The sequence below is a fragment of the Diadema setosum genome, chromosome 5 (assembly GCF_964275005.1).
Source record: "Diadema setosum chromosome 5, eeDiaSeto1, whole genome shotgun sequence".
Classification (NCBI taxonomy): Eukaryota; Metazoa; Echinodermata; class Echinoidea; order Diadematoida; family Diadematidae; genus Diadema; species Diadema setosum.
In genome coordinates, this window is record NC_092689.1 from 25145370 (window position 1) to 25158592 (window position 13223).

General features: G+C 38.6%; 1 protein-coding gene across 1 annotated transcript in view; it reads right to left on the minus strand.

Annotated features, from left to right (window-relative positions):
* LOC140228644 (dual 3',5'-cyclic-AMP and -GMP phosphodiesterase 11-like) overlaps positions 1 to 13223 on the minus strand; it is a 159319-nt gene that overhangs the window by 49662 nt on the left and 96434 nt on the right. The window contains exon 6 of the mRNA XM_072308892.1: positions 731 to 769. Coding sequence (XP_072164993.1) covers positions 731 to 769 — 39 coding nt within the window. The remainder of the gene's footprint in view (positions 1 to 730; positions 770 to 13223) is intronic.

Here is a 13223-nt window from a genome sequence, read left to right on the forward strand (position 1 = left end):
TAGAGGGTGTAATGAACAAACCACACACATCAACACACACCATGCTAAATGGGGTATAATGCACAGTCAGCAAAGAAATACACTTTTTTCACAAAAATAAATCAGAGAGCCTTGTTTCCTGGCTTTAAAAAAATGATTCCATGCAAACTTATTGTCTTTCAGCAGGGAATTTGCTGCACTTGAGGTAACAAAAATATTGCTAACTTATGGAGTAGATATGACTTAGTATCCAGAACCTCTACCATATGGTGGTATAAAAGCAAGGAGTTGCTTTACATAGGAACTACATTATGTCCAAGTCATTTGAAATGTCAAGTGAATAAACTGAATAACTCTAAACTCACCATGCTGGGATTGGGTATGTGGCATCCTCAAATTGGCACCAACAGAAAGGGACTTGCAACCATTCCATTCCTCCTAAACATCCCCCACAATGTTGCAGTATGATACCCAGGTTGTTGCCAATTTAAGGAAGAGTAATAAGGATTATTAATGTCTTGGAAAAGATTAGGGAAAACCCAACACATCAGGGGTGGGTGCATAATATGGAAATAAGAAAGAAATCATGCATGCACTGCAGTCAAAGAAATAGGTGACTTCATGCAGGTCAGAGGTTACAGGAAAACAGGAGGATTGTGGGAAGTGCAAGTGTTGTTGTAAAGAAAAGTGGATTGGTGATTAAATGAAAAAAAAAAACCAATAAAAGTGTAAATCTGAAAATGAAATGTACCGTCTGCTCTTTACTGGCCAGCCGCTTATTTTTCTTTTTCTGTGAATAAGAAGAGTAAAAATAAATAAAAAAGAGGACAGAAACATTATGGGAGTGCTTACATGATGCTTCACTGCTTGTGTTCTCTCTTCTTTTCCTTAAATGATTACAAAGAGTGTTAAGACAACAACACAAAAATGAATGAATCAAATCATATGAAATATTCTTGAGAATGTTATGAAAACGATTGCATGAAATCATATTTCAACTACAATGATCAAAAATTCAGACATTAATGCTAAATGCAAAGGATAGAGGAAAAACAGGAAGACATTTTGAGCAATTTCTTCATGAGACTACTGCACAGGTACTCTACAAGACAATCAATGTGTGCATAAGTTACAGTTACTTCAGAAAAAAAAAATGATACCATTTTCTCTTCCTACGCATATGGGGAGTTCCAGGGAGCTTGAGAAATACGGACTCCAGGACAAGTGTGGTCTACATATCTAGCACCAAGGGTCAAACAATTAGAATGGGCCAAATTCCAGGGGGAAAATACGTAATATTTATATCAAGAGGTGAAGTAATGAAAGTCAATACTAAAATTCTCTTCCAACAGGATGAATATCACACACACACAATCAAAACCCCAAATGCACACATTGGCACACATTGGCACTCATACTTGGAAAGGCCTTCTAACATGGACCAGTTCCTTGTTGAAAGATGTTTTTAACCAAGTAATTATGGAGCACAAAGCAAGACTGTTCAACAAGAACCTTAGACAGTCTAAGATGAAATTCTGTATTTAACCATGGACTATACTTACCTGTCGCTTTACAAATATGGACCAGATTCAAATACATTTTCATGTTACAAATAACCCTTTACACTTGTGTATCAAGTGGGGACATTGATAGTCTGCATGTATCCATGAGTAATTGTTGTTCATAGTGATAATGACCCGTATTGGAAGGCATTAGCAAACACTCAAAAGCACACACAAACACATACAATACTCAGAGGGTACAGGAATTGACATACATCGTACAAACCTTAGACATGTAATACATTGCAGGGTTCAACATTAACAAGCTAAAAGCATATTGAGAACCAACAAAAAAATCTAATATATTAATATGATAAGAAGAACTGAATATAATTAAAAAAAAAAATATTGAAAACCAAATTATTTTGTTGAGATAACTGGCACATAATCCTAACATGTAACTTTTCACCCTGAATTCCATAGATTCCATATCAAGATGTCACCTCATGACAGATGAAGTCTTGACAATAGAATGCACAGACTTTAAATGCACTTCAACTTTGTAGGAAATGCAAAATTTCATTAAAAAAAAAATCATGAGTCTAATTATTAAATGAAAGGAGAGTTGATAAAAGAATAGGTGAGGACATTCAATTTCCTCCTGCCATAAGTAAAATAGTGCTTAGGTCATTTGGAAAAAAAAAATGATGAAAAAGAATCTCCATAATTTTTAACACTAGTTACATCAATGAAAATAATCATTATTTAAAGTCTTCCACATTGAAGATTTAAAATACAGGAGGAGGATGTGTCACCTAAGCACAATACTGTAAAACATGATATATTCGCGGCATTAATTTTTCGCGAATTGGAGCCGACTGCCTTTTTTGCGGCATTTTTGCGGCATGATATTTTTGCGAACTGCCATTGGCATTCAATGCATATAATGTATATAAGAACTTTCGCGTGCATTTTAATTTCGTAAATCTCGGCACTCGCGAAATTAAAATGCACACGAACATTCCTCGTTTTACAGTAGCTGAGAGTCAAGCATTACATTGCATATAGTGAGCAATCAGTGTGGACCAACCCACTCTGAGTGTTATCGGCCAGATGGATTGATGGATCAGATCCTTGATGAGGAAGTAACGATGTCTGTACCTCATGTGAACACCACCATGGACATTTCTCACATGCTCACAGCCTAGTGTTCCTTTGGTCCGAGGGTTCCTTTTGTAAACACAAATATTTATACATTCATTTAAAAGATTATGGTAGCAACAGTAGCACAGACAACCTCCAGGATACGAAAGCTCCAGAATGTTACTTTCAGTTAATTCACACAGCTAGAACTCTCCACAACGTTCACATCTGGGGAAGATTTCATGCCAGCACCAAACCCAAGGGGGCTTGTCTGTCTTTGCTGATGATGCGTCGACATGGCAACCCATAGCTGGGCACAGTGATGCCGAGTTTCTCCTCAAATACTTAGCCTGCCCCTCTTGAAGGCTACATTCACAAAGCAAAACTTTTATATATATGAAAATTGCTCATGGGCCTCAACAAACTATTGAACACCAAGAAAAAAAAATCACACAACTGATCTCATAAACTTCAACAAAATAAAAACCCTCAGCAAAGACATTTTCTCCCCCTCCCCTACCCCTCCCTTACCCCTCCCCCCTCCTTTGAGATGTTTTGTTTTGGTGTTTTTTTTTGACACGTACACTTCACACAACATGAAAAGATATGACACTAGCATTCATACATGCAACACATAATGAATGATTTTCTAGCATCATATATAAGAAATACGAGAGTACTCATAACTTCCACTCTGCAGCTTTTGGTGACTCTGAGGAATATCTTATGTCAGATTTCATTCAGATTCTTCAGGAGAGTGTTACCAGGTACCTTTCAAGTTTTGAAAATAGAGATGTGAATAAAGTTTTGTGCTCTGCTCCTAATCAACACAGAGTTTAAGGGTATCTTGCCCAATACAGTTTGATTAGAAGTGTTAAAGTGTGGTTAAATACCTTCAGAGAAATCATGATTCCTGTGAAGATCACGTCACAGTAAAAAGCTGTGAAGGGTCTAGTCTCATTTCGCCAGCTGTCATTGCCAATAATAACCACACATTGATTCCGAAAACACTTAATTCACTGCCAATGTCTTACTACTTTGGTACAATTTTTGTCAAGTTTGAATGCTTCCTGAACAATTATTTGGTGAGATTACAGTTGATGCCCAGGAGGACAGTGTAGTGCACCAAGCACTGTGTAGATAACCTGAGCTATATTATCATGTACGATGCAGAATGTATAGTGTAGTGTAGGGTAGTGTGTGTGCGTGCGAGTGTGTGTGGGTGTGTGGGTGTGTAATTATGTGACCACCACCAAGACACGTATAGAAGAATACTCCAGCTGGTTGTGTCATCATCGTGTGTGTAACATATTTCCCTCTGTGGTCCCAGGAAATGGGAGGATGGGGCAGCTAGGAGAAAAGGAGATTTACTAGAAGGCAGAATGAAGGAGGGGAGAGTCAAGAATTACTAAACATAGGAGGAAAGATCATGCTACCAGGAAATTCATTAATGAATGCCGTAACAGGCATACCAGACAAGCAATATACTGTGGAATTATGTTTGGGATTTTTTTTTTTCCTTCTTTTTTTAGTTATATAAGTGTTGGTGTCCAAAGATGAAGATGAAGCAGAAGCTTCGAGTGAAATGATCAAGATTAGATGGAAAGACAGGTAGGGAAGCTATGATGAAATCCAGGAAAATGACTAAGAGCAGTGCAATTATGACATAAGAAAAGTGAGATAAAAGAATTCTGAAGAAAACCTTGGGAACAACTTCATACGAAACCTAATACACAACGACAGCATTACATACTTCCTTCTGGAAATACCTGTATGTATGCATGCATGCAGATGTATGTAGGTATGTATGTATGTGTAGATGACGTATTCATGTATATTTCTCTCTTACACAGCATATTGAATTTCATTTAACTGGCATGGGTTTTGCTCTAAACTGATAATGTCAGAAGAAGCTCTAGCAGTTCAGCCTCTAAAATAGAAAACTGATTGCATCTGGAATAACCTAGATGGTATGATAAAGGTACAAGAAGGAAAATCAAGATACAACACAGGAAATTCTGCCTCAATATAGCAACGGATAAAAAAGTGATGGGCTGAGTCTCAGCTGGGTATCACACGAACATGGGAAGCCTGCCAGACAATCATTAAAAGCTGCGGAGCTCACAAATACCAGATGTGAGTAGTGTCCTGCAGACATTACACAGCTTGGGTCTGCTCCAGAATGCGTTATGTCAGAGACATAGCAAGAGAGAAAGGCGATGGCCTGTGAGAAGGAGGGAGAGATGGAGAGGGAGAGAGGAAGAGAAGGATAGGGGGAAAGAGAGAGTTGTAGTAATAATTGTAATTGAATAAAGCCTCTGCCATGTGCCCTTTTAGAGGTCCAGACAAGTGAGAAACAGATGCCAGGACACCCTGTTCTAAAAGGGAGGACAGCCACAGCCCAGGCCGCAGCACCTGACTTTTGGCTTAAAGGGAAGCTGCATTATTTCCGACATCTCTTTCTATATCTGTCTTTATCTATCTTTTCTATTCTCTCCCTCCCCTATCTCTCCCTCTCCCCTTTTATATCTTTCCTTTATTCTGCCTCTCATCCTCTTTGCCCCATTCTCTGTCTCCTTCTGCACTAAGCCAACTGTGTATGTTCATATAATATGAATTTTATTGGCAAATTGAAAGTAGCGTACAAATATAATAGTTCAGAATGACAATTAAATTTCAATATTTACTTTAATACTGCACTTGTTATTACCCATCAAATGCATGAAGCACCTCTCTCTCTCTCTCTCTCTCTTCCTCTGCTCTTCTCTTCTCTCCCTCTGCTATTCTATGTGTCATTCCACATTTTCAAAATATAGGTGGAAACATTTTCCTCCCTTTTGACGATACACTCATGATAATTCTCTTACACAAAAAACCAAAAACAAAACAAAATAAAAAAAAACAGAGATACAGACGTTTACAACAGAAATGAATGTACTTCCTTTTGCAATATTTCTGCACCATACTATGCAGGTATTATCATAAGAACTAACATAAATCACCTGTCCCATATATTTGGGTTCAAGAAGTAAAGCAGATTGACTTTTTTGTCATTTATATGATATGACCATTTTTTTCTTCATTGAGTTGAGAGTGCATGTGATATCAACTGTTACATAGATAAAACTCACACTACCTCCAAGACACAATTTGATTTGTAGTATCTGAGATGACCAAATTAAACTGTCAGAAGGTGAAAAACAGGCAGGAAAAAAAAACACATGCCAAAAATATCTTATTTAAATTTTGAACACACTAAACCTACTAAATCAATTTTTTTTTTCCATTTCAAAAAATATATCTTCTTGATTTTGATAAAGAAAAATCTTACTTAAAGGGTGCGTACAGTTCTGGTCGAGGTGAGGATTTAGCTTTTAACGTTTTGCGAGATATTCAGAAACCACTCTATGAGATGTCAAAGAGCATGCAATTCTAAAGGGTATCAAAAGTTTATTTGATGAAAATCGGTTTTGAAATAGCTGAGATATCCAAAAAAAAAGGTGAAACAAAGAGATCCTAATAAAAGGTGTGGCCTGTAGCCTTTTATTATTATCACTTTTTTGGATATCTCAGCCATTTGAAAACCAATTTTCAACAAATAAACATTGAATCCTTCTTAAAATTACATGCCTTTCATATTTCATAAGAGGTTTCTTATTATCTCACTTAGGAATGTTCAAAACATGAATCCCCACCTCAACCAGTACTGTACAGTCCCTTTAATACTGTAGAAAGCATGTATTAGTTGACACCCTTGCAGATATGTGAAGAATCCAGAGGTTGTTAGCAATTCAATATCAAGTCAATTTCAATTCAATTTCAATTTCCCTTTTTTATTTCTCAATGAAAAATGCATGAAATATAGCAATTCACTTCTCTTAAAAGAATGCATATGAAATTATTGATAACACTCTAGAAAATGGAGCCATGACCAAGTCTTATGTGGAGAAATGTACTCCAGCATAACAGTGTGCTTACATTTCACTAAACAGACAATTCTCAGGGGTCAAAAGCTACTATACCTGCATTGGGTCACAGATTTGACATAAACACTTACCAACAAATTAACAACCCGTTACCATAAAATAATAATAAAATGTTTTTTTTTCAATGTATAAAACTACATTCAGTAATTGCTAATTTTTCAACAACAAAAAAAGGAGAACAGGAATTAAACACTCCTTCAACACTGACAATTACATATACTACGTAGCACACCTCAGTGCATACATTTTGTTGAGGCTATAGAAACTACTGAATAAGCTGTAATTTTCGCGAGGGTTTGATTATTTTGTGAATTTCGCAAATCTCTATTTGACAGCGAATTTTAACAACACGTGAAAATATCTCAAACTGACAGGCATTAGTGCACCTATGATAGCTTCGGTGTCACATTCGCGAAAATGTCTGTGACCTCTTCATTTGCAAAAATATCTGTACGAGAAGATAACAGCTTATACAGTTTACCATCTGGGTTACATTGAGTGAGCTGCACAACATCAACTTATTCATGCAATGTCCTGCTACACTAGCGCAACATGGAAAGAAAATCCAATGGCAAACACTCCACAGACAAAGAGGGGGAGAAGGGGACGGGGTGGGGGATTTAGACCCAGATAGAGGAAGAGAGAATTGGGTTGGAGACTTGTTAACATTTAGACATTTAGTGGAAGGAAATGAGAGATAGACAGAGACAGTGAAAGTGTGAACAAACGGAGGGAGAGGGGTACGCAAGCATGCTGCCAATGGTGGTGTATACGGACATTGATGTTGATGTTGGTGTGGATATTGATATTGATACTGATATTGATATTGATATCAGTAATGATACTGGTATTGATAAAAAATCCACACAAGTAAATCATTGGCATATACTGTAGTTCATGCTGCATACAGGTAGAGCAACGAACAGCACTAGATGGATGCCCACTGTGTGTATCATAGAGTGTCAATACAATGGCACTGCTGAGAATATACACTGAAAAGGTCCCTGAAGCCTGCTCAATATTTCCCTGCATAGCTACAATCCTCCAGAGGAAGAAATAGCATAATTGCAGCTGTGGATGTGACTTGCTGTATGGTGTTCAGATCATCTCCCGTTACACATCCTGTGTCTATAAACTAAACATTCCATCACAACATGCAATATTTAATGCATTCTACTCAATGTCAGGATGCCCATTGGACCATTTTTTAAAAACAAAAATCAACAATTCAAGAAAGAGACCTACCGTCATGTTTCAAGCTATGAACTCGAAAATATTTTCTCTCAACACTCGCTGCACAAGTTCATACATACAGAAGAGGAAATGCTTCCCCACATGCATCTAGGTGATGTAACTTTAACTTTCATGTTGGGGAACCAAGAAAAATTTATGACCGCGGGTAGACGTGGACAAACAGCAATTCATCTGTGTGTTCATTTACCAGGGTATAAAGTCTGACAGCTGACAGTCTATTACCCCCCAGGAATAACAACTGTATGAAAATGAAACACATAAAGGCATCATGGTGTCTGGCTGACAAGAACCATCCACCCTCAGTCTTCATCACCCATTACCCTGGTGTCTTGAAGGACACTTCAAGTCCATAGGTTAAAGGTCATACTCCATCATTTGCACCAACACTTCCAATCACTGAAACTGAATCACAGCTGGCTACAGCAGTATAAAAGAATGATTACACCATTGTAAAAAAAATGACAATAATAATAAAAATACAAATTAAGAACTTCTTCAATATTGATGCTGATGATAATGATATTCATGATGATAATGACATTGACATCTGTGAATGTAATTCACATTTAATCCTCTGCATCATCACCACCATCACAAAATGAAATAAAAATCAATACATTGTACTTGTAACTGCTTCTGTGATGATTCGATTATACTTGAGGACTGAATAAAAAAACATGCAATTTGTATATTTGCATTCCACTTGAATTTACAGCTACCACTCACAAACAGATCTCCAGAGACTCAGGACTAAACTCCCCTTACAAAATATATGCACAAACACTACCGAGACAACAACACACAACAAATAGTATGAAAAATAAGTGATTGATGTACAGTATGGTGCAAGAATAAAAGGTGTGCAATGTAATGGTGTTCAATAAACGACAGTCATGCCTTTTGCATGCAATCAAGATTATATGGGACATATATAATTCACCTTCTCCTCCCCCTCTCCTTCCACTGTGGGAATTCAGCTAATAATTTGGCAAAAATGGGCCTTTAACTCATCTTAACAAATTGATTCACTGAAATCTCAGTACCTGTGAACCCTCTTCCAGCATGCAATCATCCATCTGTTCTTAAGAATTTAATTGCAACTGACATTCACAAGCCACCTCGATTACCTGCAGCTGAAGTCATTATTGACAATTACAAAAGAGCTGTAACATCTTAACCTGCAATTAATTTCATGGGGAAATATAAACATTATAGGCTTACTGATTACCCCCATTCATTTCTCCCTTGGCATTGTTTGGAGAAATTTATGCATGATAGACTTATTTCCTTCAAACTGAATGAATTACTTCTTTAAAGCACTTCCTATTTCCTCTGCCTAGTATAATTATCCTTGAATTCTTTCATTTCACAGCAATTTCATGCATGCAGCCACACAGAAGGTAGATGCTTTGTCACAACCTCTTTGTAAAATAATCAATACTACTTCACATTACTGTTGTCACCACTAGTATCTTACCAAAACAAAATTCCAGACATAAACATTTGGAATTGTGATATATAGATTCAAATAAAAAATGGGGGATTGAACTGCAACAATACACAAATTCTGATAAGTCCTGCTGATCGTTACAGTTTGGAGGTTACTATCCTCTAATAGCTATTCACGACCTACTTCTCTAGCCTGGATCACAGTTTTTGATCTTTGAAATAAAGACATCTTAACATAACACACTTCTTCCTTCCAGACACTGAACATATCTAACTATTGATCATGCCCACCATAGCTCCTAAGCCCTTGTGTAATTAGAGCTGAGGTACTGAGGTGACACCTCTCCTTTGATGGTCAATTGATCGGCAATGTCTGGAAATTGATTTCCTTTTGATACTACTATCTCCTCCTTGCCTGCACTGGCCACAGAACCACTCCACTCTCATGAAGCAAACATCTTGAGAGATGGAAAGGCAGAATCTACATACAGTCAAGGGAAAGCCTCTGTGAGGATCAAAGTCTGCATTCTGTTTGAGATGTCTCATGTTATACAGATTAGGCAGTAATTCAAAAAGGAGCATTCTGTGGTAGAATTCATCATGTTTGTCATGCTATACCAATGGAGACTTGTGTTGCACTTGGTTTTCCAAGCTGCTGTCTTTTCAGGGATAATCTAAAAATGTCTGTCAAGTTCACATACATAAGTCACAGCCAAAAAAAAAAAAAAGAAAGAAAGCAATACTTAATGTTATGGTGTATCTGAATGACATGCATCAATAAATAGTAAGAGCACAAACTCAACTTCTTGACATATCCCAAAGCCATTTTCATAATATGGGAGTTTATAAATGGTAACAATCTATACAATCCAGAAAAAAAAAAACACAGAACTACTATACTGTGAGTCCTTGGGAAAGTCACCATGGCCTCAGGATGAATGTTTGTGTGAAAAATCAGACTTTGAACATGTGTGAAGAAAAGAGGGTCCTTCGAAGGTGTCATGTGGTAACTTTACAATCATGCCACTGTCATGCAACCAAGGTGTTGTTTCATCACACCAGTTTGAGACCCCTGACTTACTGCCTGAACTAACCAAGCTAGTCTCGGCTGGACAAAATGGCAGTGTGTTGCATAACTGCTTACCATTTTAGCAAATGGTTTTAACCATTCCTGTCATTGTGTTAAATGACCACTGTGTGTGTGTGTGTGTCTCTCTCTCTCTCTCCATGATGAATGTACCACCAAACTGACCAATTCCAATAGGTAGGCCTATGTGGGACAGAAGACAAACCAGTCTTCTACTATATCTGGTCCAATTGCCAGGGTCCAGTAACAATGGTATAAGACCCACAAAATGACATGTACAGTCAGACCATTAAGTTATGTTACTCCCTCACGCACTGTGCACGGGGCTGCTTCGTGTGGTTGCGTGCGGTTTCGTACGGGTGCGTGCATCTTCGTGCCATTTCGTATGAACTCGTGCGGGTGCGTGTGCCTCTGTACGCCCCCGTGCAACCCCCTGCGACCTCGTGCGCCTACGTGCGGCTGCGTGCCAGTCAGTGCGAGGGAGTATGGATCCGCACACACGCGGGCGTACAGATTCGCACGCAGGCGTTCGGATCTGCACGCGGGCGTACAGATCCGCACGCGGGCGCACAACTACGCACGGGCGCGTATGGGGGTGCAAGGAGCCATACGCACCCGTGCGAAATCGCACGAACCTGCACACAACCGCACGAAGTGGCCCCATGCGCAGTGCGTGTGGGAGTAACATAACTTAATGGTCTGACTGTAGGGTCAGATTTGTTGATCCACATCGCAACAGTATTTGAGTTATATATATTCAAATCATAATTATGTAATTTAGCATTTACTCCACGAAGTTAACATAGTGAAGGAAGGCAAATGGAATTACCGTCTTCACCAGCATTAGTAGGGAAAGTTAGTGCAAGCACTTATTTTGCTGGATGCCATTAGAAGCGGTTTGAATTAGATTAGGCTCAATGAGCTCTGACACAAGCTGCTACTTCACAACCAGCACATATTTCTACCACCAGCCACAGGGGTGGATAGAATGGTGACACTAGTGATTCATACCAGCTGATATTTAAGGGTAAGGGTCAGATGAATCAGGTGCAGTATCATATCATCATATCCATGTTATTCAATGGTCCATACAGGAGCCTGTGCGATCAAATTGTTTTTAGATTAATCTACCCACAACTAGTGCCGTTGCTAGCTGAAGCTGGAAAAACCAGTCATGCTCATAAATGCCTTCAAATGTGAAATGTGGCAGACATACACACCTCATAGGCAGGAATGCACATTGAACTTAGACATCCATACAGTGTAGTTTGTTGCCTCATTTTCACGGCAGACTTTGGCTTGATACCATAATCAGAATTAGAATTGATTATTGTTTGTAAAGGTTTCATAAATCTACACAGGCTAACTTGATTCAGAGGATGAATGTTCTGATTTTGATCTTATAGCTTGAGGGTTGTCGTTCCACAAACTAATTTTACCTTTTGCCTGCAGTTAGATGGTTGGTGTGAAACTCAATCTGTGAAATATATCCTCATTTGAAGGCCTTTCTTTACAAGTATTTGTATATTTGTGTACATGTCTGTTGTGAATACATGCATTATTGTACACACTTCCAATTACACACACACGCACACACGCACACGCACACACACACACACATAGACATACACACAGACGCATGACACAAGAATCACAAGCATGGACTAAAGCATTCCAAGAGCATTTATCTATGATGTCATTCTCTATTCCCTGTCTATCCCACCAAGGAATCAGCACAGGTGGCACCAAACTTTGCCCACACACGAGTACGTGTACGGTGTATATCAGGCGCGCAGACAAACAAGGCAGACATTAGTCTGGTTTGAATTTCCAGCGGTTGCTAAAAACAGAGAACTCAAAACATGCTGCTCAGTTGGAGTGACAAATTTGGGTGGACTGTGGATGCCAGTATGAATTGTGCCTGCACAGTCAAACATAGCTCACTGACAAGCTTTTTAGGTCATTGATAGATCATGGCCAACTTCCACCAGAGAGTGGGCAGAATAAAGAAAAAGAAGTTATTTCAACTATCTGTAGAATGTGGGAGCAAGAGGACAGAATGCAGAGATGAAAGCATTGGTTGGAAAGAGGGGCTTGTTATTAAAGGATAGAGGAGGCTTCAATGGTTGGATGCAAAGATTGATTTCGCTGGTCCATCTCACAGTGGCTACTTCCAAGATGGTTGGTAGCCAGTGAACTCAGACAGGGGCAGAGCGAGAAAAGACTTTCAAAAGAGAGAAATAGTTTCTGGGACTGATTCTACATTTTCATCAGACACAAAAACCAATCCTCCCCCCCCCCCACACACACACACATGCATACACTGTCTTACTATACTGTAAATGTCAATATTTTCGCGGGATTAATTTTTTGCGCTGAGAGGGTCAAAAAAGATATTTGCGAGTTCTTGAATTCGCGCTACGCAATTGTCAACCCATTCAAAGTGTGCAGAGAAAATTGTGAAGATATTTTTGCAGGTTTTAATATTTGCCATACCCAGAAGTAGCGCAAAATATGTTAATATAAATGTACCACGAAAATTTCTGCATTTACAGTATCAGTCACTCACTATACCACCATGTCTCTTTCTTCTTCTCTCTCTATCCTCTTTTCCTATTCCTGCTCCTATTGATGACTCACACCATAATCTTATCTTCCTCTTGTCTTACTCTCTCCTTTTTTTTCTTTGATACTTCTCTTTCATCTCTCCCTCTATCTCCCTCTCTATCTATTTATCTATCTATCTCTTTCTCGCACACATATTGCAGATTTTGTATCTTTTGTCACTTCCTTCTTCATGCTGCAAGTCCTTATCTTCCACTT